We start from the raw sequence: 25,121 nt of genomic DNA on the forward strand, positions 1-25,121 counted from the left end.
TGCATGGCCAGTAGGAGCAGATACACAATGATCCCTCTCTGCCTCACTCCCCCTGGGCCACCGTGTATCCAACTAGGTGAGGGATGTAGTGGGCAATGAAGAGTAGCTGTGTGATGCTCTGAATGAAGGATGATGAGGTGGTCCTTCTTTTCTTTCCCCATGTCCTTTCCAAACGTGAGCTTCAACAGTGTTTTCAGCAGTTCTCAACAGAGACCAGACCCTGTAAGGCAAGGAAAGACAGGACCTGAACAACCTGTCAGGAGACTTTGAGCATCATCTTTTCCCATTAAGATTTTCCTTATTACAATCTACAGTGGACATACAGTTGCTGACTTTCACGAATCTCTTGCTCACGTAGGCGTGAAGTGAAAATTTACTTCTAGCCCCAAAGAAGCTCAGCTAGAAGCTTTGCCCCCCATAGTTAATTCCCAGAAGTTCAGTTTGGCAGCCTGAACCCAGCCCCACAGAGGCAACGGTTAGCGAAGGTGCCCGGCTCCAGCTGGGATTATGGCTGATGGTTTTGAGCTGCTAAGAAGCAGAAAGAGGAAAACAGAGAAGGGGCCACCGAGCAGGAGCAGGGACCGCGGTGTCCCCGGGGGCAGCTGCAGGATGGGACCAAGAGCCCCAGGGATGCCCGGCTGCCTCCGCCCGCCCGGGCTGTGCCGGGCTCCCCGCCAGGGTTTGGCCGATGCAGGAGTGATGGAGAGAGGGTGACACGGTGTGGAGAGACCGGGGATTTTCAAGGCATCCTCTGGCTTCTGCTAGCTCCCCCGCCAGCCCTTTTGTCAGGCAGCTCCCGAAGTTATGTTTCGCTGTAGGACATGAGTAGGGGCATCTCTGTGCCTGGATACACCACCAGCATCCAGGCAGGAGATGCCTTGTCCTTCTCCAAGACTTTTCCTCATCCCAAGTGTCCCCATCGCCCCATGGCATGCCACCTCCTGCCTGCCCTGGTCTAGGTAGGGATGCGGAGGGTGTGTGGCAATGGGCCCCATCTCCTCTTGCAGCAGGGACACGTGGACATTTCTGTTCCTGTCATGTCCAAGTGACAACACCCCGGGGTTTTCACCTAAACATACCGTCAGTTTGGCTGACAGCTGTAATTTTTTGACAGAGGTTCATTTTTCAATCAAAAAAACACGCTCAAACAACCCAAGGAAATGAAAAAAAAAACCCAAATCCAAAGCTCTTTGTGAGATACTCTTCTAGCCCCGATGTCCCCAGGAGGTGCAGCCCATCCTGCTCCAGGAGTGCAGGGAAGGGGACAGCCAGGGGTCCTGGCACAGTGGGAGCAGGGGGCATGGCAGCCCCCAGCAGGGTGAGGTGATGGGGACGTGGGATGAGGGTGAGACACAGAGGGAGAAATCTGTCCCAGCACCTGCCATGCCAAACCCTTCCGTGCCTGGTGTCAGCATTTCCTGGATGAATGTGTATTTATATGCCAAATTTTTACCCTTTTGGCATGAAAATCCTGGTCTCAGCAATGGCTCGTCCCTGCTTATGAGTGGGTGCAGGGAAGGGACTGTGGCCCATGGACAGGGGCACTGGGGGTGGCCGGAGGCGCTGGCTTGGCTGGTAGACATTTGTGCTTCTCATGAACAGATAGCTTCTACATACTGAAATATTGTTCTTCTATAGCGACACTGAGCGGTTTTTGTCCCCATTAGGGTTTTATTCACAACGGAGGCTGCTGCTATTTTTATTTTTTTGTATTTGATAATTATTTTTTATAAAAATCTATGAAAAATAAATAATCTTCTCATCCTCAATGTCTTTTGCTTCCTTGCTTCACCCAAAGTGGGGCCGGACTGGGGGGAGGGAGGTGGTTCTGCTGGTCCCAGCACCCTTGGTCCTGCATGCCCTCCCCTGCCCCAAACTGCAGACCCTCCCAGCACTGTCCCAGCCCAGTGGGAGAGCTCCTTTGGGGTTAGAGCTGGGACACACACCCCCCTCCAATGCCCTCCCTCTTCAAGGTTGCCACCCATGTAGCTTTTACTATGCCACCAGCTGCAAGGATACTTTTGCAGATGGTCTTCTGCTGGTTATGCCACAAACTGGTCCATTATCCACTGCTTTCTGTTAATTAACTCACCTTAAAGGTAGGGAAGGTGTGTGTGTACTCACACACCACCTCCCTGGGGACAGGGAGCAGAGGGCGGCTCACACTAGAGCTAGAGAGACGTGTCATGCGGCACCCTGGCAAGAGAATTAAAACCAAAGACAATCAAAAAAGATGCTTAAAGATACACAAATGGCAGCTAACAAAATCCAGGCTATATTTCTAACAGACCAGTTCTGGGGCCATTTGAAGCCTCTCCCCCCATCAGACAGCACAAGATAGTCCCTCAAGGAGCCCCTTTGCTGTTTTGCAGCTCAGCACAGGGTTTGAAAGGGCCAAAGCCATGATAGGAGCTGTTTCTCTTTCCTTTGCCGTCTGCCTCACTTGCAAGCAGAGGAGAAGGTGAGTCACAGCTGAGCAAGTGGAAAGTTTGGAAAGGACTGAAAAATAGAAGCACCTGCAGTGGGTCGGGGGGCTGCTAGAGCCCAAGGGGGCAATTCCAAGGCTATGGAAAGCAATGAAATCCTGATTTTCCTCCTGTGGGGCTGACACAAGCACATCGAGGGCCCCAGAGAGGAGCAACGGGCTGAGAAAATGGAAGGAAAAGCCCCTAGCACGGGGTGCCTGGTGCTGCGCTGGAGGCCGGACAGGGAGCACCTGGGGATGCACGGCACAGCCGTCCTTCCTTGCCGCGGCCAGGGTGCCTGGCGTGTCGCTGGCAATCAGAGCCATACGTACCCAGCCTTAATTGAAACAAGCTGAGGAGCTTTGGGTTTGCGTTGCTGCTGGAAGCAAGTGAGGCCCCAGCAAGCCCTTGGTCCTTCTGGCTGCCTGCACCGAAGATGGGGATGCCAGGCAGGGCTGTGGGCACTGCCTTCAGTGCTGGCCCTTGCCCCGTGTCCAGGGGGTCAGGGCCTGGACAGAGATGCCCAGAATCAAAGAGGAGCTATGTTCCTACTAGGGACAATCAACTCATCCTGAGTCTCCCTCCTCCTCGTCTTTGATTTCCCTTGTCCTGTCTTAAAATCCCACTGCCTTGCCTTTCAGCCATCTCTGATGGCCATGTGCCTCCTTTTGCTCTGCACCAGCCTCTTCTTCGCTTCTGGTCTTTGCATGGACTGTCCCATCACTCCCCGGAGGAGGAACAGCATCTCCTGGTGACATTGGCTTTCCTCTCTGGGGCAAAGCTCCCCAAATCATGCACTTCCACCGGGGCCAGCTTATTTCCCATGAAGGACAGAGCATTAAGGGGCTCTACAGCCCCAAGCAACCAGGACCTCAGTTTATGTCTTGCATTTAAAACAAAAAGAGCAGCTATCTGCAGCAGTAGCCAAGTGAGGGCTGTTTTGCCATCCCATTCTCTCCTTTCTGCCAGACACCCAGCCTCAAGGCAAAAGACGCCAACACCTGCATCCCCAAGATGATGAGGACACAAGGTCGAGCAGGGTGGCGGCTCTTTCAGCAACACAAACTGGATCTGAAGAACTTTGTCTTATGTTGCCGTTATGATGGAGGAGACGACGCAGTCAGTCATTAAGAAATGAGTCAGTGATCAGGACCATGGGGACATGGTACCTTGTGTGCATAGGCTTCAGTGGTGCCTCCTCATTCATGCATGTGTTGAAATGCAGCAATCCCTGCTGGTACCTGCTTTCTGAGGATGAACAGGGACTGTTGGCCAAGAGTAACCCTTCCACCATGTGCACATATTACCAAATCTTTTCTAAAAAGCTGCCATCGTGTTAGTGATGCATCCCTTACAGTCCACTCCACCCTTTTTGGGGTGGCTTTCTCCAAACTCCCATCACTTGCAAGCCAGATAACCCCTGAGGATATCTGGCTCTGGTGAAGGTGCAATGAGCCAGCTGTGTCAAGATCTTCTTACCCAGCAGCTCAGGCTTGCCACCAGGTGCCCTGCTGCCACACAGCCCCTATCCTCCTCCTTCTATTCCTTCTCCTCCTGCCTTGTTCCACAGCCATGGGTTATTGTGCAATGAGCCAGTGGCAGCCACAGCACTTAACTGCATGGAAAATAGCGGAAGGAAAGTATTGGGTGTATTTTTAGCTTATTTTCCTGCAATTTAGCAGTGGGAAGCGAAAAAAAAAATCAAGTTGTTCCATGAAATTTAATGAAGTCTGGTTTCCTATGGATTTGTGTGCTATAGCCCCTAAATTCCCCCTCTCCCGTGTCCTCCCAGGCATCCTGTCTGCCCACCCACAGTAATCCCCGGCTCTCCCCGGGTCTCCCACCCATCTGGCAGGGCAAGTGGCAACACACACCGGGCTTGGCCATGGGACCAGCCCCTACAAGCCCCGATGGCCTGTGCACTAGGCACAGCATGCACTGTAAGTGACTTTTAAAGCATCCTTTGCAGCTCTCACCTCTGTTTGGGCACTGATTTTCACATCGCTTGTAGGACATTCATATTTGTAATGCCACTAGTCAAAAGTCTACCAGATGGACCAGGAAGTTCTCAGGGGGTGGTTGACCACCAGACAGCACCATCCCATCCACCTCATATACTAGAAAACAGGCTAAAAGGAGGTTTTTTGGACTCTGCTTCCAAATTCCCGGCATCTGCAGAGGTTTCCAAAGCAAGGACTGAGAGCCTCTTGCCAAGGATGTCTAAACACAGTCTTTCCTCCAAAGCCTGAAGGTGCCTGCAGGCATGTGCACCTTCCCGTGCCTGGCAGAGCAGGTCGGCAAGGCAGGACCCAGCTCCGGCTGTGTGTACTGAGTGGCTTGGGACTTGGCTAACCCGCTGGGCAGATGGGCTAATGCTAAACTTGTGTGAGGACGCACGCGTGTTCAAAAGCTGGGAGTGTTTCATCCGCTACCAAAAGATGACATCAACTGGACCAAAACTATAAACAAACACTCCAGTTTGCCAGAGCCACAGATTACTAACAGCTCCGTTTAATAGTCAGTTAAATTATCATCTGGAGTTTTACATAGTGTTACAATGATAGTTTTGTTGTTGTTGTCGTTGTTGTTGTTGCCATTGTTTAAAACCTTTTTTTTTTTTTTTTTTTAAAGTAATCTGGAAGGGTTTTATGTTTCTTGCCACATGGCTATCCCACCCTAAAGCACCCTACTTTCAATCTACAGTAGTAAAACGTCACATTAGAGTTTTAATAGAACATCAAGGAACATGAATTGTAGCCATCTTTGTAAAGAAAAGGACCAAACCATCTTTATATGTTAAATAACTCCACGACAAGTAAAAGGTAGTAATGCTATTACAGGGGACGGGTGCAGCAAAGAAAAGATAATGACCCAGAGGTTCATCTCAAGTTAATGACTGCTCATTAATTCAGAAATAAAACAAGAAGAGAGGGCAGGGGGGCTCAGGAGGTTGCAGAAATAGATGGAAAACGGTGTCTTCTCCAGCCTTTGTGTGGTTGGCAGCATGGGAAAAACCAGGAGTCCGAGAGAAAATACTATGCAGACCCAACAGTAGGACCCTGTGGCAGATGCAGATGGTGTCAGCTCTGCAGGGAAGGGGACACCTTGGGGGTTGCCTGCAGCTGTTTTGGGTGAGCAAGCCCTATGCAATACATCTCACCCAAGGCTAGGTCTTCAGCCATGGTGCAACCCCCTGCCCAGGTCTGAGCTCCCACGGCAGGCTGCTGGCAGCTGTCTGAGATGGGCTCATGTCTTAGTTGAGACATTTTGGCAAGAAGATCCAAGTTTGGGCAAAATTCTGACTTGCAAAGCCAGAGTGAGGAAACGAAGGGAGCCTTCACAAAGCCAGGACCATCATGAAAATGGCCCCGCAGACATGCCATGCCAGCAGGATCTGTCGGCACAGTGGGTGCAGTAACACCATGGCAGTCAACCAGGCAGAGCACAGCCCCACCAGCAGACTGCGTGGTCCGTCACGGGATGGGGATGCCGAGTCCCATCCAACAGTGCAAGGGTGCTGCTGAAGGACTTTGGATGTGTGGCTTTCCCCTCACCCTCCACGATGGTCCATCTCCCAGCCCATGGGGAAGCTGGTGCTGAGGGAGCAGAGTCCAGCTCAGCCAGCAGATGATACTGTGGGGCTGAAGGGCTTTGAAATGTGAGCGCAGAAGCAGAACAGAAATATCTGCAGAGCCACAGAGCAAATCTTGAGGCTGGATGAAAAAGTAACCTAGGCAGGTGTGAATGCATGAGGTGTCCAGGGTTCTCCTGGCAGCGTCGCAGCGAGTGGCCGGCAGACTGCACTGCTCCCGTCCCTGCTGCTGCACCTAGTGAGCAATAAAAGAGAGGAGGCTGCTACCCAAAGGAAAACAGCCTGCGTTTCATATCAAGGCCGTGTAAGCGGTATTACTTGGCGAGCAACCAACTTGCCAGAGCAGCCTTCGTTCAAGCATCCCTCTGAGGCGTTGAGCAGAGGTGCCCTTTGCCTATCCCTGGATGGCTGCCCGGCTGGAAGTTAAAGGTTGTCTCAGCATCTGCTGGGAGAAGCAAATGGATAAACCAAAGCATATTGGCCAAGACTGCCGGTGGCTGAAAGGAAAAGGAGCAACAGCTCGGCACAGATCACCTGCCCACATATACCTGCTCATGGAGACGGCACCGGTCTTGCTCTGAGCCCCAAGCCCTTGACAGCATCAGGCACGTCAAAATACAAGCAGAAACATGTGAGAAAAAGCCAAACAGATCCAGCAGACTTCCTTCACGGGGATGCCCAGGTAATACTGTCTGCCAGTGGCTGCTCCCAGCAGCTCCCCAGTCCAGGCCAGTCGCCCCTGGAGGAGAGCTCTGCCCTTCAGAAGGGAAGAACAAAGCACTGTGTGGTCCTGCAGGAAGATACTGAACTGCTGTTGAGCAAACACCGTGATGCAGCATCGTCAGCTGTGACCCGCTGCGGACCACAGCCACCTCCTTCTCAGCACCTTGTAAATACTCGAGCCGTGTCCTTGGCAGGTAGGGGAGGAATGAGGCAGAAAATCATAAGAGACAAGCTGAAGATTGGTCCTGCCAAGACTGAAAAAATGAAAAGGAAATTTCTCTCTCTGAAGAGGCATTGTAAAAATTCCACTGTAGGGCTCCTGGCTTGTCCAGATCAAAGATGCACAGCTGGCAAGTTCGAAGGTGCCTCCTCTGCAGAGCAGGCTAGGAGCTGAAGCTGCAAGGAAGCCGTTTGCTGCCTCCGACACTGTCAATAGTAACAGGGTTTTGGAGCACAGTGTGCTCTGAACCAAGCTCAGTGTCCCAGGACAACCCCTGTTCTCTGGTTTTAAAAAAAAAAAAAAAAAAAAAAGTCACCTGTGAGAGTCGCAGATGTGAGCCTGAACACGGGCAAGCAACACTCTGAGAAGAAGTCTGCCCACCTCACTGTGTCACCGAGCCCTCTCTGGGACCAGGACCTCCAGGACCATCCTGCGCCACCACATCTGGATACGCTACCCTGCGCTCCCCTCACCATGCAGAGCCTGGGCTACTCCATAGCTACAGGGTGGCTGGTGCAGAAGGTGGCCTCGTCTGTGCCACCTGGCTGCTGCTTCCCTGGCTGGGGCTCTCCTGAGCAGTACTTCGACATTGCTTCAAAGTCTTTATTATGGTGGGTAAAAAACAATAATGGAAGGGGTTTTAAAGCTGACTTCCTATGAATGTGGTCCCACAAGAAGAAAGCTCATGAAGTTGGCCTTGAGGCCAAGCTGCCTTTGCTCTGGAGGACTCTGCATCTTGGAGCAGATGTGGCCTTTGACCATGACAGAAGAACCTGAGGAGATGGGCTTACCAATGCCCCTCTCTCCTCACCCCAGCTGGTGACCCCACACCAGCCCTGCCCTGCAATGGCACCATCACTTGGCCAGGTCTCATCCAGACTCATGCTTTAGAATTAAAAAAAAATATATATAAAAAATCCCAACCCTCTTAGACATCCAGAGGCTGTTTTTCTCAGCCATAACTACTAGCATCTCAACCTAACCTGCATGCCCTGCCTCCACTTTCCCAATCCTGCATCACCTGCTCTCCCATCCTGCCTGTGTCACCACGTTTCTCCGGTGATCAGTGTCCCCCACCCTTAGGTATGGTCCCCACAGTCAGGGCAGGGATGGGGCAGGAGGAGAGGGCTGTGCCCTCCCCATCTGCCCTCTCCGCCAATGCTGAGGAACCTCTTGGCAAAATGAATAAAACAAAACCAAGAAAACTGGGTCCCACAAGACTTCTAACTAGAAAGGCTTTTGGCCAAGTCAAAGAAGAAACTAATACTGAGTCAGTCCTGCACAGAGCAGCTGCTTTTGCTCCCCGGTACAAATTTTTGCCTCCAGAAACATCAGCGACACCCTCCCTCGCCATGGGTCTGTGTGTAAACCCCTCACAAACGCCTGTGGGAAGGCCAGCGTGAGAGCGGGCGCCCGCAACTCTCAGTAGTCCTTATCACCGTAGTCATTGTAAAGGACACTCAGCGTCTGCTCCTCGCATGTCTTCTTGAGGTCCCGGCTGAGCTCCGACCAGTCGAGCCCATAGGGCTTGATCTCGCTGTAGCGGCAGGCGAGGTACTTGAGGGACGAACGCTGGAGGCTGATCTTGGGCTCTTGCAGGAGGCCATTGCACCAGCTGCTGAGGTCCCCCAGCTGGGAGAGGATGAGGCCAGCCTTCCTGCAGTGAGGGTGGGCGAGGGGAGATGCCGGGGGGGGGGGATGGACGGCGAAGGGGCGGTGGGGGTGATGGAGACACCACGGGGGGGATGGTGGGAAGGGTAGGAGGAGCGTATGAGGAGAGAAAAGCAAAGATGGTTAAGGACAACTCAGAAGCTCCTGGAGGGCGGAGAGATAACCAAGAGTTGAGCACTGTGGGGAGCAGCTGAGTGGAGCCTGATGCTGTCAGGATGAGGAGGGACAGCAGGGCTGGGGGGACACTCCAGCCCCGTGGCAGCACTGCAAGTCTAATGCCCGTGAGGACAGCCCCTGCCTGGGTCAGAGATGCCCATGCCACCACGGTGACACTGGACCTGCTGCACTGGTCTTGGGACTCACCTTACACTTCCCTGTGCCCCCTTCTTCCACCCTGTATCATCCCCACAACAAGGCCAGGTTTGCTGAGGGTATAGTGAGGGGACAGTCAGAGGTGCAGCTGTGACCCCCGCCACACCCCTTGGGATGAACATCACCAGTGACTCAAACGGCATCACCAGTCACCGCGGCAGCCACTAGACCCCAGACATAACAGGACGGAAAAGTGGGAGCCAAAAGCACTGCAGGCAGTTGGGAGAAATGCTGAAAAGTGTCAGGCATGACATGTGTGGCCAGCCCAGGGCAGTGTCACCACGTGTGTCCTCTCCATGAAGTGCATGTATTGCACGTTTAGGAACTCTGCTGGTCACCCATAGCTTGGTGTAGGACATCTGCAGCAACATGGGAGGAAGGGCAGGGAAAAGGCAGGCCTGCCGCAATCATCACATCCTTGACATCATGTGGCTGAAGGGGACGTGATGGAGAAGAAACGCACAGTTAGGAACCAACAAGCCAGGACGTCACTGAGCAGGAGGGAGATTTAGGGTGTGTGTGTGTATGTGTGGAAATAACCCACCCTAAAAATACCAGAGCTGGCTTGTCGGGGGTCTGTGTGGAGGGCTAAAGGTGAGCTAAAATTTACAATCCTCATAAAATTCAATATCACAAGAAGCAATACAATGTATGTAGCCCTGGTACACGGCTTCGAATGTTTAGCAAAAGTTTAGGAAACATCCTACTAAACAGCATGTAAATGAGAAGGAATAAATGAGAGGCACACAACGTAGGTTTGACCCCAAAAGCTCTGGGAGAGCAGAGAATGTGGCAGAGGCCCCCAGTTCTTCGCACGTGCATTTTGCATCTTCCAGTTGCAGAGAGCAAAACAAGGAAAGGCGGGTCATGGCAGCAGCGCTTCGGAAAGAGCCACAACCCAGCCAAGGAAGCTGGGAGAGATGGTCGGGTGACAGAGGGAGAGGAAGACCAGGGAGAATCCATCATCATCAGAAGACAGACACACAGTACTCCCAGGGCAACAAGCTTTGGTGTGGGTCCTGGTAGCAAGAAGTGCTAAATTACTGACCCCTCATGTTGGATGACGTATCAGAAGGGCACAGAGCATCCTGGCCAAATATGACCTAAACTGTGCTCTCTTCACATTTTTTTTTTTCTTTTAAAATTGTGCTTCTAATGCTTTTATCAAGAAAATCAGTTTGTTCAGATAAAATATATTACGCTCATTTTAAACGTGTCTAGCACTTTGGGTGATCTCCAAGGAACCTGGCAGATGTGAAGGTAATGGATTCAAATGAAGGGTCTTGAAGGTGAGTATCACATGTGCCTGCAAACCCAGACAGAAGTTTGGGTCTCAGGAACTGGGGTAAGTTTCCTAGCCAGCTTCAAGGTCAGTTGGTGGGTGAGTATAGACAGGGAAGAGAAGATATATCCCCTTGATAGCTTTGACTCAGCATCTGTCCAGCACAGAACAGGCAGCAGAGGCACAAATCGTGATGTCAGAGGGAAAAACCAACCTCTTTGTCACATTCTTACTTGGATAAGCAGGGGTTGTGTGTGGAGCACCTGGCTGTGTTGTGATTGGTTTGACAGCTCAATGGTACATGTAACAACCGTGGAGGAACATCCATGACCTCTCCACACCTTCCTTAGGCCAGCTGCACCATGGGAGAGCTGCTTAGAGAAGAATTAATTTACTACAGGCCCAGCCAGAGCCATCCTTGGGCTTTTCTGGAGAGGAAAACCTCAAGAGGTCCCTCACAGAGGTAGCTGCAGCTCCAAGGGACCAGCCTGGAGCCACCAAGAGGTTGTCCAGCTCTGCAGCCACATGACAACTGAAGCCCCAGGGCTCACATCCAGAGCACAGCAGAGAGATGAAGGCACTTAGCATGGTGCTGACGCTGGAGAAAGCCACACATGCTGGCCAGTCTTCCAGCCACGAGAAGGTAGCCAGTCTCTCACTTGTCTTGGTTCCTCACATCTAGACACCTAGGAAGGCAGTTGGGGCACCTTGCCTTTCTCCAGCATCACAGGTACCCCGAGAGGAACGCTGGATACGTTCCCACAGATTTTGGCTCAAAGCCCATAGACACCAACCAGACTTTACTTCAAATCCTACCGTCACTTATTACTTGCTAGAAAATGACTTGCCTTTCCCTGCATTTCTTCTCCTCATGCAAAATCCAGGGCTCTCTGCAGCCCTTCTTGGACTGGAAACCCCAGAAAAGTTATGTGCACACACCCTCGCTTCCCTCAGTCCACAGCCAGCGTCACCAAGAAGGAAGGTGAGCACACCCCAAACAAGCAGATCCAGCAGGCAGCGTGGCTGCCTGGAGGAGGAGGGACACGGTAGAGTCAGTCAGTTGCGTGGGTCCACATCCAGGACTTCAAAGGAGCATCAGCAACAGTCAAACAAACACTCTGTCTGCTGGCTAAATAATGTCATCTGCAAGTGATTTGTCCTGTCACCACCAGTCTGGATGCTTTGCCTTCGCAGACGATCAAACAGGAGGTCTGCTTTCCAAGATTTGTCATCACCAGAACCCGCTGCAGCTGCCTAAATGCCTCTTTCCAAGTAGCGCGAGCTGCAAACACTTCATCAGCAACTTGCGTCATCCCAGCCTAAGTGCTCCAGCGTTTCCAGAGGGTGGACTTAACCCTCTGGCTCGTAGATTCACACAGCACACGGTAACATTTGGGCACTTCAGTGGCATTTCTGGCTGCTCCGTGCCAATGTACCTCTGCCTTGCAGGGCTGGAGGAGACCGTTTCCACCCAATGTTGTGGCTGGTCCTTGGTCTCCTCACTGAGGCAGCAACAGCCATGCTCAGCCTCGTCGATGGCTGTCGGATGACTCCAGTCTGTCACGTAAGGAATTTTATGTACTCCTCATGCAAACCATCACAACAGATGTCAGATGGTCTGTGCAAACTGGGGCTGGATTTCACATCTGGAAATGGAGACAGAGTGGCATCACCACAGCTGGGCTTGAGATGAAGGTGAGACATTAAGTCCAAGCCTGCTGATCCCACTTGGTGTCATGGGAATGAAGCGACCCTGGGCAGAGGAGTTGGTGGGAGCCTCAGTCTTAACAAGACTCCACGCGCTGGGATGTCACTGCTGAGCTTTGAGGCTGTTCCTCAAAGAGCTCGCATTTCTTAGAACACAAGTGGGAAGAGGGGAAAGAGGAGAGACCCTGGCTTTGCCCCAGGAATGGAGGATCTCTTAGGAGTTCCCCACCAAAGATGAACTAGGAGACACACCTAAGACACTAAGTGCAAGACAGCTACCAGCTATTCGCTGAATCTTTCTGACCACCTAGCAGAGGTTTGGAGGACAGACAAAGTACACGGAGGATCTCCAATCCTCTGTTAGAAATCCACAAGTTGATCATCTGGAGAAGCAGAACTGGAAGACAGCTAGCGGTGAGACCAGCAAGAGGAGGGGTGGGGCAGGGGAGTAAGGTGGAGGCCATGCATTTCATAGGTAGGAGCTGTTGTTGATGTACATTTGAAGTAATCCTGATTTCCAGATGGGCTCAAGGCTCTGGTTCTTTGGAGGCCAGATGTTATGAAACACCACTGCAGCCCACACAATCTCCCAGCCCAGCTTGCTAAACTGACTGGAAACATCCACGTTACTGGGAAACTACGCAGACAAAAGCAGACATCGAAGGACAGGGGGAGAAGGGAACATCTGGCTGCCTCTGGAAGCCCCGGGCATGAGGTACCCCATCCCCAGACAGCTGTGGGGGCTGCAGTGACCTGGCCTAGGGAAAGGACACGGTGCTCACTCAGGCTGTTTCAGCGCAACCTCCTCCAAAACCCGCTGTGGCAGTTCAGCACTGCTTGGGCAGCAAAACCACTCGTGTCCCTGAGATCAGCGCACACAACCACAGACATGGATCAAAAGGAAGGGATCACACGCAACCCAGACCCAAGGTCGATCCTCTTCCTGCCTTGGACCACAAGTGACAGTGAGTTCAACACACAGAAATGCATTCAGCTCCAGCCAAAGCCCAGGAAAAGGAGGAAAGCCAAGCCTGACCTTGGTATGGCTGAGCACATGTATGTGTGTTTGCAAGCACTTCATCCAGCAGCTTCCACAACCAAGCTCTTCTGTGTCACCTTCTCCATCAAGCTTGAAGGTACAACCACCTCCTTGTGGCTTCTTATCTCCATCAATGCCCAGATCCCTTCCCTAACAAGGTTCTCCAACCACACTCCCTTCCCCTCTCAATCACAACAACCTCCATTCCTCAAATGTGCATTATTTTTCCCCAAGACCTTCTGCTTCTTTTCCTGCGGCAGCAGCTACTGAGGGAAAGAGAGAATCCCATCCCCTTCCCACCTTGTATAGCATGAACAGACAAGGCAAGACTCCAGAGATGGCATAGGGCTGGTGGGATGGACAAAGATGATGGCTTGATAATGGTCTACTGCCTTCCACCTTGTCCTATGTTTATGGTTCTTCAGGGGAGATGGCTGGACCTCAAATGTATGCACAACATCCAGCAAAACAGGAGCCCCGCTGTAAGACTCTAAGCTCTATCATCAAACAAATTCATGATATTTGCCAGACAGCCACCTTCCTTGGTGACCAACAGCTCCCAAGCCTACCTGGGCCCCAGCTCATCTTCACAGCGCCAGGTGAACTCCCCAAAGCTCTCGTAGTGCTGGTTGTAGTGGTAAAGGACTCTGTGCAGGCTAGGGGAACCCAGGTCCAGCAGTGTGTTGTAGGCTGTTTGCTGCTCCTTGCCACTGGTGTAGCCATTGAAGAGGTTGTAGATCTTGTCTGCTATTTCTGGGCAGAAGGACATGGGGTATTCAGTGAGGTGCAAGGAAAGGCATGAACAAAGCCCACCAGGCTAAAGCTCAGCTCTAGGGAAACAAAGACCGGAGCCAGGATTTTTTCCTTGAGTTATGAGTTATGTCATATCAAGACAAGGTCCCAATGGATGAGCAACAGAGTAGATGGCATTCCCTAGATTCAGTCCAGGTTAGGTTCCTGCAGTTTGGTCCAATTAGGAAGAGAGACAGATGGCGTCATCAGGTACTGTTAGTGGAACACCATTATTTATGAGCAGGCACACAACTGGGGGTTCTTGAGCACAGCCACCACCTACGCTGCCAGTTGCCCAGTTGCTTTCTAGGCAGGACAGGCAGGTCTTCCTGGCTATCCTGGTATGTCCTGAATGCCTGCCCCTCCACCCACCCTGCCACCCCTCCACCAGCACAGAGTAGCTCTGCACTTGTTTGTGGAGAGGATGTATATCTCCTGCTGCCCTCCACACCAACCCTCAACACTACGTTGAGCAGCACTTGGGCCACCATGGGTGAAGGAGGTGTTACAGCCAGTTCACGCGACTTGTGTAGGGACATGCTAGAAGGGGGAACTCCCTATTGCTTGTCGCAAGCATCATAGTCCAGCAGCTCCCTCCATCTCACCTTGAGCTTTCACGTCATCTACCACAGGGCAGGGGGTCTTGACCGTCACATCACTAGACCTGGAGCGTCTGCCTGTGTTATCGACTCCCCAGAGCGTGAACCTGAACGAGAAGGAAGAAGGTGAAGCTCTGGATTACCATGCAAACACAGGCAGCACCAGGCAGGAGCACCACAGTCAGGGCAAGGGCGCTGCCATGGCACAGGGAAGGTGACTCACATGTAGGTGGTGTCGGGCTCCAGGCACCGAACGATGAGGGAGATGGTGGAGGAGAGCCTGTCAGGCACTTGGGCCGGCATGGCGCAGGGTGACTTGGCACCAGAGATGATGTCGTCCACGAAGCTCAGCACTGTCTCTAGGGAGAGAGGGGAGGACGTACCACGGGTGATGACACAGGTGTCCCCGGGGCTGTGGAGAGCTGCCGAGGTCTGTGTCCACTACCATGCTGCCTGGTGCTGAGGGGGACCAAGGCTCATGCATGAGGCTGGTGCAGAGATGGACCTGTTGCTTTTCCAGCAAGGCTCATCACCATGGCATGGAGCTGCCACTTCTGCAGCATGGTAGGCAGGAGAGGGGCTGCTTTCTCCTCCACAGAATACTGGATATGTTGCAGCATCCCCTTGCAAAGAGGGAGGCAGAGGCTCTCCTCCAACATCTCCATCCCACCCTCCCCAGAGAGAACCAGTGGAGTCCCCCCCTCACCTGTCTCCACCTTGGAGTGGTCCATTCTGTCGGTGACTTTCTCTTGACGGAGGAGGTAGTCAACGATCTGCACCCCAATGGGGGGCTCCGAGTGCCCCCACTCCAGCACCACCAGTGTGCTGCTGGGCTCGTGAACGGTGGAGAGCCGCAAGCTGGGAGGCAATGCCAGCCAGTCAGCATCTCAGGAGGGCAAGGTCTACCAGCTGTCCCCACTGCCCACCCATGCTCACCTTCACCCATGTCTATCACCGCCTTGCTGTACTTCTGTGCCTTCAAAAGGCAACAAAGCCACTAGGCTGAGGCACACAGTATGGGAGATGGTGCTGAGGACAACCTCAGCACGGTGCAAAAGGCAGCATGAGTGTGTTTGCTAGTGCCACTAGCTCTGCTGTGCGGACCACACGCAAACGCGCCAGAAACGAGCTGGCTTCTGTAAGGCAGTCTGTAGGGACTGTTTTTGCGTTACTCTGTCGCAGAAGAAGGGCTTCAAAGCCATTAACTCATGGGAGAGAGCAACCTCAGGAGAGGAGCAATTTCCCCTTCTCCCACCGTGGCTCTGGGCATGCTGGCCCAAAGGGCTCCTTCCCTGGGGTTGCTCTGTGGGGATGGATCCAGAAAGAGCTCCCCAGTCCTCAGCTGAATTTAGAAAAGACACTGCATCTCTGCACACTGTCTGATTTCCAGGTCCCCCATCCACTTGCAAACCTGTCCCACGAATCCACCCCAGCCCCACCACCTCCTGCCACCATGCCGTTGCCCATTGCCGCCGACTCCTCCCCGTCCCATCACACCACGAGGCCAGTCTGGACATGCATGGAGACCTACATGGGGTGTGGGAGAGGCGCACAGGTGGGCAGCCCATCAGCCCCAAAGGCACTCGAGTCACAGCGGCACCAGTCCTCAATGACATCCCCGCTGCCCGAACACCACAGCGAGCTCATGGTGGCCTCCTGCAAGAGCTAGGAGAGATGAAAATTGGGTAAGCACCCAGGCAGGTTAACTCCCATCCCACCACCACTCGAGTCAGTGCTCATCCATCCCCCACTGGGTTCAGCATGGTCCATCCACCCTGGAGAGCAAGGCTGGCCAGCAGGCAAGGGCTGCCACAGCTTGACATAATGCTACCAGGGAAAGCTGCCTGCAAAGACCACTCCAATGCTGTCCTGCCACCTCCATGCCAACCCCACCACCCCCAGGCAGTGGTTTCTCACCCGCTGGGTCTGGTTGTTGGTGACCAGCTCGTAGATGGGGGCTGCTTTGGTGACCTCCAGCAGGATGGGCTCAGCTGGCATGTCGGGACTGGAGGCGACATGGCAGAGTGGGCAGGAGGAGGGGCAGCGCCCGCGGCTCTGGCACTCCATCCGCACGCCGGCTGCCATGCGCTTGGTGCCTGACTCGGAGAGGCTGGCAATGTACTCGGGGAAGGTGAGCACCTTGGGGTCCCGCTCACGCTCCTCTGATTCATCCGAGGGGGAGTTACCTGGAGAAGGGGGAAAAGAGGGACACCAGGGTGGCCTCCAAGCCATCGATAAGGGGATGTGAGGGGGCTAGAGCCCTGCCTTCTACCCAGGAGAGAGGCAATGCTGCCCAGAGAGCCTCTGTATCCTTAAGAGCTCCCCATTTGCTCTGTAGGGATGAAACACTCACTGGTTTGCAGAGGAGGAATCAGGACCAAAAATTCCACCCTGGCCTCTGCTGTCTGATGTCCTTTTGTCTCCCCATGCCTCAGTTTCCCCAGCCCTTCACCCGGCACTGGGACACGCACCCTTGCGGCACATCTCCACGAGAGGGAGCCTCCTTCATACGGCTGGAGACTCGGCAAGGACCTGGCTGGACACCTTAACTCATGCTGATGCCCCACCAAACCCCCCTGCCAAACCACTCTGCTGCAAAAGCTCTCCTGGTCCAACAGCTGCCTTCTTCACCCAGCTCCCCCGGTTCCCAAGGACCTGCACCAAAGGTGATGCAACAGAGCGTGCTGGACACCAGAGAGGACAAGCATCAGACCGAGGTGCACAGAGTGATGCTGACTTGTTAACCTCCCTGCCCAAAGGTCTGCAGCCAGCAGCACCAAAGAGCTCAGAATGAGCAGGGAAGACTTGCAAGTGCCTCACGATGCCCAGATGCCTAGAAAGCTCCTGAGATGGCTACAAAGCCACCAAGCCCCTCTTCAGTTGCTTTGCCCCTCCTGTACTCAGTCCCCAAGCAGGAGAAAGGAGATGGAGAACGGTTCCCTTTCAGAAGCTGGCTCAAGCCTGGCTCATCGTGTCTCTTCACACTGTCTTGGGGCATAATGGAGGTGAGCAAACTTGCAGCTAGGCAAGGAAACAGGGTATTTCCCTAAGGGCTTAGCATCATCACAAAGCAAAATAAAATGGAGAGATGGAACAGGCCGCCCAGAGAGGTTGTGGAATCTCCTTCTCTGGAGACACTCAAAACCTGCCTGGATGTGACCCTCTGAAACCTGCTCTGGGTGAACCTGCTTTAGCGGAGGATTGGACTAGATGGTCTCCAGAGGTCCCTTCCAACCCTGACCAGTCTGTGGAGGCAGGTACACCCATCAGGACCACAGACCCCCAGCCAACCTGTGACAAGACTGAAGGCCCTGTGCACACAGGGGAATATCTGCAGGTCTTAGCCTGCCAGCCTTCAGGCAACCCTGCAGTCCAGCAGGCTCAGATTTACAGCAGGAAAGCATCGCCGCTGTCTACGCTTTTCCCAGCTCCGTGCCAAGCTGCCCGATGCTGACTGCCACCGTGTCCCTGCCACATGGGGCAGTGAGCCAGACTGTGCACTTGATGGGCTCTTCTCCAGTGCTCCCATACCAGGAAATATTTTGACACAAGGGGAAAAGTCCTGGCACAGCAGTCAAGAAAGTGGAATCTGCCCATCACTGCTGTGCCCTGGCTCACATCACCCCACCGCTGCGAGCCTTGCCATGCAGGGGAACGGTGCTTTTCACCCAAAATCCCTGCCAAAGGATGTCCCTGGCTCTACACCTAAGAAAAAATGGCCCAGAGGGACCACTGATGGTGGTTGGTGGTGTCAGAGGAAGCTGAAGGATGCCCAGGCAAAGCCTTGCCCCTTGGGCAGGCTCAGGGCATCGCTGGTGGTGGCTTGGTACGGGCTGGCTGCTGCAGGGAGCTGCTGGAGAGCACGTCCATGGCTCAGTGGGAAGATCTCGTTGCAAGGGTTTGCTGAGAAATGGGCCAACACTAGCCTATCCTCAAGAGTCCTGCAAAGAAAGCAAGGCTATTAAAACCCGGGGTACAAGAGCATTGCTCCACAGCCCCAGCAAGCTGGAAACACCATCGCTTTGAGCTGGCTGTGAATTGCAGCTTAGCAGGCACTGAGGAAAGGCAGAAGAGCTAGGGAATGATTTGTCTCTTGCAATTTCTCAATCGATATCCAGCTCCTGACGTTTGCAAACAAAAAGCAAAGGAGGGAAAGTGGCAGGTGCCAGAGCGAAACCGAAATGTGATACTGTGGGTGGAAAGAGACTGCCAGACCTGAAAAGCCTCCAGGCAGGAAAAAAAATCAAAGAGGAGGAAATTGCAGGAGGGAAAAAAAAGAGTACTTGCAATCAAAAGATGCTACATCTGGAGACAGCCCATAGCAAAACAGCCACGGGTCTGTATTTTCGCAGGTGGGCTTGGGAAGAAGTCCACACTCCAGGAGGTCTGAGCCCACAGGATCCAGACTCAAGCTCAGAAAGAAGCTTTTCCCACACAAGAACCTTGGAGAGAGAACAAATGTCTCCACAGCCGGGACACAGCAAGAGCAGCACCAAAGGCTGGTGCCAATACTGAGAATTATAAAGCTTCATAATGGAGATGATGTGGTGGTCACAGTGCCTGTGAGCTCCAAGCTCATGCTGTCTGCACCTGGTAGCTCCTGGGCAGGGAGCAGCAAACCAAGGTCACCTAAAAAGAAGCAGCTCCACGCAGCATCCCCCACGTCCAGGCTTGGGAGCTGGTTTTTGCTTGCTGCTCAAGCCTTGGTGGTGCAACCCGACTTCCCCGGCACAGGCAGCAAAATGCCTGCAGGCAACTTTGCAAAGGCAAGCACAAGAGATGCTCTGGTGCTGGTGACAGCAGGCAGGCATTAGGCTGCCTCTGCTTTTGGAAAGCTCAATCCAAACCAGCCATTGCCTCCCTGCAAAACCCCCTTCCACTGGGGATCTGTCACACCTCGCTGTAGTGAGGGCACCGGAGGGGATGCAGCAGTGCCAGATGTCCCCTGCACCACAGTGAACCTCCCAGTTCATAACTGGTTTCCAGACATTAAAAGCGCAGCACTGACAGACTAGGAGAAGAAAACACATTAGCAGGAAAAAAAGTCTGGCCGCAGGATGCAAGTGGTAGAGAGCAGATATGGTGGAGACAAAAGGAAAGAAGGAACGGGATTAAAGACAAATAACAGTTAAGTCCAGAATCAGGCAGCATGGCTTGGTGGGATTAGAGCATTCATCTCCCTAGGGAAGTGGGTATTTATCTTCCTTTCTGGCCCGGACTAACAAGTGCTGTAGTCCACAGGAGTCCTTTGGCCGGCATTAAAGGGTGCAAGAGCAAGCTGTAAATAAGAGGATGAGATGGGATGCAGCCCTGACACGGGCTGGGCACTTTCCCTGCAATGCCGAAAGCAAACCCACGTCCTGCTCACATGGGGTGGCTGTGGAGACCCTTCCTGGGGATGAGCAGGGCTCCTACCTTTGCTGATGTCTTCGTACTCCAGCCAGAGCTGCCGCTGGACCTGCCTGTTGGGATACCAGATGGAGCAGGACTCCTCAAAGCCGTACACTGCCTCCTGGATGTAGTGGTTGCCAAACTGGTCCAGCAGTGCCACAAAATCTCCACGGGATGTGGCCCCATCCAAAGAGTGGAGCGCATTGCTGAAGGCTGGGGAGAAGATGGGATTTGATGCTCGGATCCCAAAGGACCCCAAGCCCTTGCCGCCTCCCTGCATGCTTGTGATGGGCAACCAGCCTCTGAGCCCATCATCTGCCAGAAGAAGGCTGTGTGTCCTCTTGCCGCCCCTTTTCCCTTCTCCCCCCCCGCCCCGCACACTTACACTGGGAGATGGTCAGCTGGTTGAGCCGGACGTGGTACATGACTGACTGCACCTTCCAGTGCTGCAGGAGGGGGTACCCGGACACCTCACTGAAGTTCACCATCCCTGCCAGAGGAAGGACACGGGGGCTCAGCGCCACTGCTCAGGGATGCCTCACCACCAGGATGGCTGCAGCCCCTCGTGCTGGGCCTGGGGCAGCACAGCCAGCAGGGGGGAAGAAGCCAGGGGAAAGGACTGTGCATACACCACACACCCCAGGGAGGCAGCCAGGCATTCGGAGCTGAGGGTCAGCTGCTCCCCAGCAATTAAAATCATGGCTTTGAAGGAAAACACATGGGTTTGTTTCATCCTGCCGTCTGGGGCTCTGTGTCAGAAGATAACGAGCCTCCTCCTGCATCTCCTCCTGCTTCTTTCCCACCACCAGCTCCCAAGACATGCCCAGGTGTGCTAATTATCTCACTAATGAGAGTTGCGTGTTTTAATGAGCTGTTTGCAGGCCTAGGAATGGTCACCATCATGCCCCATGTGCCCAAGCATGGCCAACCAAGAGGCCCTGGGTCCCTTTTGTCCAGGATTGAGCTGAGTGGGACACCTGTGCAGGGGGAGATCCCACTTGTCAATGCTCACGGTCCCTTCAGGCATTACGGCAACACTGGGGCTGAGCAGGACCTGGGTTTTTTTCTCTTCTCCAGGCGAAGACACTCTGTTCCTCAGCCATTTATTCCCCAACACTGGCATTATGAGAGCCAGAAATTCATGGAGAGCAGGCCGGCCGGCCACTGTGTCCTGCCCAAGACACAAGCTGAGGTTCATGGCAGCTCAGCTTCCATGAGGGATAAAGAGGCCACCGAGCTTTGGACAAAGCCCCAGAAAAGGAATTGAAGGGTGCCCACGGCTCTGATTTTGGTGATCAGAGCATCCCTTGGTGTGCCACAGCAGGATGCCAGGACACAGCTACCTCCTCCCTCACAGCTCTGCTGCCGTACAGCCACCATACACACCTCTGCTCGGCGCTGAAGTGGCAAACTGCTGCTAAACAGCCACGCAGCAGGAGTTCAGGAGGATGACAACGGGCACCTTCCCCCTCCGTAACAAGAAATGAAGGCGGAGGATAAGCAGGATAAGATCCTTTGCCTTCCAGTGCCTCTCCCTTTGGTGCTGGCTGCTCCCAGCAGCTCTTCCCTGCAAAGTGTTTATGCAAAACCAGCCCTTCCTTACTCAGCAGCTCTGCCTCTCGTGTACTGACAGCAATATCCAGATCTACTTACCAACAAGCAGGGAAGATTTTACTTCTTTTCTTTTTTTTTTTTCTTTCGTTTTCCTTAATCAGCCACAAAAGAGCCAGCAGAGTAGTGGGAAATGAATAGGGTAATTTACTGGCTTCTGCCTCACCAACATCATTGCCAGTGGAGTCCCAGTCCCACCAATCCTGCTGTGATACTGAGGCCCCAGTGGCAGTGCCTTCGTTACATCCAGGTAACCACATCAAAGGCAGTACAGCCCCATCAGGAAGCAGGTGTCCTTCATCCAGGGCTGAGCATCCCCATGGCTGCAGGGGTGACCCACCAACACGTCTTTTTTGGGGTAGCTCAGCCCTGCTGGGACCTGTCAGCACCCTCCTCCCTGCCTGCATCTGCCTACGCACAGGGCTACCTCGCCATGCACCTGGTCAGGGCAACCAGCACCCACCAGACCCTGGGTCCAGCCCATGGGTGCTCCCCAAAACCCTCCTGGGAGCTCTGCCAAACAAAGCAAATGCACAAGGTCTTGTATGAGACCACCCAGCAGACACCTTCCAAAAGACCTTACTATCCACATCCCTCACTTAGTAGCTGCCTGGTGTCCTCAGCCATTTCGGCCAACAGTAAAAGTACCAAGGAAACAAAGGCTATTTAGGGGTGCTGGCAAAGCGGTGGAAGAAAAGTATGTCCTTGAAGGTTGTCTAGGAATCCATGATAACCCTATTGCTCATGGCCCATGATGCTCTGGCAGGACAACCCAAAACATTCTAGTTTTGTTCCAGCAGGGTTTGAATGCTTTGTTATGCCAGCAAGGGGGTTCTGATTTGGAAATCAGATTAAAAGTATTTGGAAAACCTTTTTGCCTTGAATAAAAAAAAATAATCCTCTTTGAAATACCCAAAATATCCAATGGACACTTGAGCTTTTACACTGTACAATTAATTTACAGCCTTTCCCTCTCCTTCATTTTTAATGCCTTGCTCTTACCACTGCTGCTGCTGCAGGTGAGCAAGAGATGCTAAAGCCAGATGAAGTACATCCCCTGGTAGATACATCCCCTGGGAGGGGTAGGTGCTGAAGCCAGGCACGCCAGCAGCCGCCCTGCTGGGAGAAGCACAGGTCTGGCTGGACTCACTCACCAGTGAGGAACTCAGGGTCGGGTGTGGGGTCAGAGAGTTCCTCTTGGCACTGGTTCTCCAGGGGCACCGTGGCCACCACCAGCCCATCTGGCAGCTGCTGCTCCAGTCCCCGGGCAAAGTTGTTCTGCCTGGAAGTTAAGTGCAGAGAGGAAGGAAGGGCTAGAGGACTGGGGAACTGCCTGGGATCATCCCCACCAGCTGGAGACACAACCCAAAGAGCCACCCAGCACCAAGCCTTTCCTTTGGGTACAGGTTACAGAGATGTCTACTCTAGATGGAAAGCTTCAGATGCGCCTTCCTCACCAGCCCCTCCATCTCCTGCAAAGCTTGGCCCAATGTGGATGCACCAGGCAGTCTGCTAAGGCCCAGTCTCAGGCTGCTTCCCATGTCTTCTTGGAGAGAATGGTGAGGTCTGACCCTGCTGGGGTCACCTCCCCATGTCCCCAGCTCACCTGAACGTCCCTTTGAGCACCTGCCCCGCGGCCACCTCCTTGGAGTGGTTATTGTAGCCATAGAAGATCTCCCCGAAGAGCGTCTGGTTCATGGGCATCTCACGGGGCTCACCGCAGTCCCCCGTCTCAGGGCACGACTCCGAGATAAGCTGGCATGACCGCCCATCCGTGCTCAGCTTGTAGTCCTCAATGCACCTGGGAAGCCAGCACAGGGTACACTGTCAACTTCAGCCCCCACCAGTAGGGACTGGGGCCACCAGGCCACCCCAGTAGGGATGCTGGGAACAGAGGAGACCCTCCCACCCAACCCTACAAGCTCAGGCTGGCAACGGCAAGGTACAGCAGCACTTCGGGGATGTCCCTGTGGCCGGGGCGGTGATGGGTCACTCACCCGCAGAACATGAGGATGTTGTAGAGCAGGGGTTCCTCGGGCAGGGGGACCATCTGCTGCAGGCACAGCTGCTCGCAGCCCCCATTGAAGCCATCTGAGCAGTCCACACCAACGTGACGGTCATAGCAACCTGTGCCGTCCTTCATGGGGCTCAGTCCTGTTGGGCACTGGCAGGGGTGGGGGAAGCAAGAGGTGAAGCCCCCAAGGAAGAAATCTGGCCCTGGGGCTGAGGCAGAGGGGAGGGCTCCAGCACTGGAAATCGCAGCCTGAGCGATGCTCGGATGGCTGCAGGACAGACAGCAGCAACATCGCCCGTGGCTGCAGATATTCCTCCTGCACCAAAGCCTCTTTGCAGCCCTGGGGACAGTGCAGCCCCTGGAAAAGGAGCCCCCCCAAGCTCCCCCACCAAGGTAATGTGCTGGCATCAACCCCACTCACCAGCACCCAGCTCTGGTGACCACCAAAGCAATGCTACCCTTTCGAAACCCACCATGTGCCCCACGCTCACAGCCTCCCCACCCCAATGTCCAGCTCCGGTGGCATCGCAGCAGGACTCCCCAGCCCCACACCCCGCTCTGTTTCGGGGTGTACACCTTTCCTGCACAGCAAAGTGGCTGTGGTAGTGACAGGGGACACACACGAGTGATGTGGGACCTCCCAGAGAGCCAGCAAGCAGATGCGCTCTCGCTCCCGCCTGTGTGCGTGCAGCCAGGGCAGGGATGAAGGAGATGCCAGCCTGAAAACATCTCTTCCCACTGCAAAACCAACCCCAAAATATCCATCCCGAGGCAATGGGAAGGGAGGAAGGATGCAGCCCTTCCCCTTCCGCCCTCCCCCTCCGTGCTCACACCAAAGGAGATTGGCAGGTCCCTGGGGGCCACGCACCACGCAGCCGGTAGAGTCCAGCTTGCGGTCCGAGATGCAGCGGAAGTTCTTGCTGCAGCCCCCGTTGTCCCGGGAGCAGTCCCGGACAGGGCCGAAGGAGTCAAGGAGGACCTCCAGGCTGTCGAAGGAGGAGGAGGTCATCAGCTCTTCCCTGCAAGGAGGAGGAGGAGGAGGAGGAGGAGGTGTGTCACTGCTCCAGTGCGACATTGCAAATGTGTGCGTGACCACAGCTGCTGCATGAGTTTTTGTGGAGCTCAGGTTTCCCTTGGGCTGACAGCAAACTGAATAGCTGCCAAGTTTTCAGAGGGATGCAGGAGCTGCTGAGACGAAGAGAGCTACCTCCAAAGGCTCATCTTTACAGGCATCAGAGAGAGGCAGGTTAATGGACATACTAATCTCCACCTGCGAGACGTGGGGTGGAGGTCCCAGCTGTCATCAACTTCCACGTGCTTTAGGTTGGTCCTCTCACCCCAGGGACACACCACTGGTTTATTTGCTGAAATGCCTCCTAAACACCCTTGCCCCGCCATCGCACCTACCTGACCTCCACTGCATCCTCCATCACCGTCATGTCAGTCTTGCACTTTGCCGAGGGGTTGATGGCCAGCTCGGCTGGTGGGATGACGAAGCTCTTGCTCAGGGGCAGCCACATGCCTTCCCCCAGGGTGTAGGTGAACCTGGCAGAGAGAGCAGCAAAGGCTGGCATGGAGGGAAACGCCAAGCCCATAGGGCTGCCTCTACCCAGACCCAAGCCCTTGAAACTCTCTCCTGCCCT

The 25,121-nt window shown here is 54.0% G+C and overlaps 1 protein-coding gene across 4 annotated transcripts in view; it reads right to left on the minus strand.

Annotated features, from left to right (window-relative positions):
• Positions 1 to 5,022: 5,022 nt before the first annotated feature.
• ASTN1 (astrotactin 1) overlaps positions 5,023 to 25,121 on the minus strand; it is a 56,972-nt gene continuing 36,873 nt past the window's right edge. For 2 of the 4 annotated variants that reach the window (XM_040611256.1, XM_040611255.1), the window contains 14 exons: positions 24,886 to 25,023; positions 24,347 to 24,497; positions 23,462 to 23,628; positions 23,071 to 23,265; positions 22,619 to 22,746; positions 20,239 to 20,343; positions 19,878 to 20,066; positions 16,380 to 16,648; positions 15,994 to 16,127; positions 15,169 to 15,320; positions 14,686 to 14,821; positions 14,469 to 14,569; positions 13,641 to 13,824; positions 5,023 to 8,657 (listed from right to left, as the gene is read on the minus strand). In XM_040611256.1, the coding sequence (XP_040467190.1) occupies positions 8,423 to 8,657; positions 13,641 to 13,824; positions 14,469 to 14,569; positions 14,686 to 14,821; positions 15,169 to 15,320; positions 15,994 to 16,127; positions 16,380 to 16,648; positions 19,878 to 20,066; positions 20,239 to 20,343; positions 22,619 to 22,746; positions 23,071 to 23,265; positions 23,462 to 23,628; positions 24,347 to 24,497; positions 24,886 to 25,023 (2,284 nt within the window). In that variant the 3' untranslated portion in view covers positions 5,023 to 8,422. The remainder of the gene's footprint in view (positions 8,658 to 13,640; positions 13,825 to 14,468; positions 14,570 to 14,685; positions 14,822 to 15,168; positions 15,321 to 15,993; positions 16,128 to 16,379; positions 16,649 to 19,877; positions 20,067 to 20,238; positions 20,344 to 22,618; positions 22,747 to 23,070; positions 23,266 to 23,461; positions 23,629 to 24,346; positions 24,498 to 24,885; positions 25,024 to 25,121) is intronic. The other 2 variants (XR_005830234.1, XR_005830233.1) reach the window with 2 other exon arrangements.

Source organism: Falco naumanni, chromosome 11 (genome assembly GCF_017639655.2).
Source record: "Falco naumanni isolate bFalNau1 chromosome 11, bFalNau1.pat, whole genome shotgun sequence".
NCBI lineage: Eukaryota > Metazoa > Chordata > Aves > Falconiformes > Falconidae > Falco > Falco naumanni.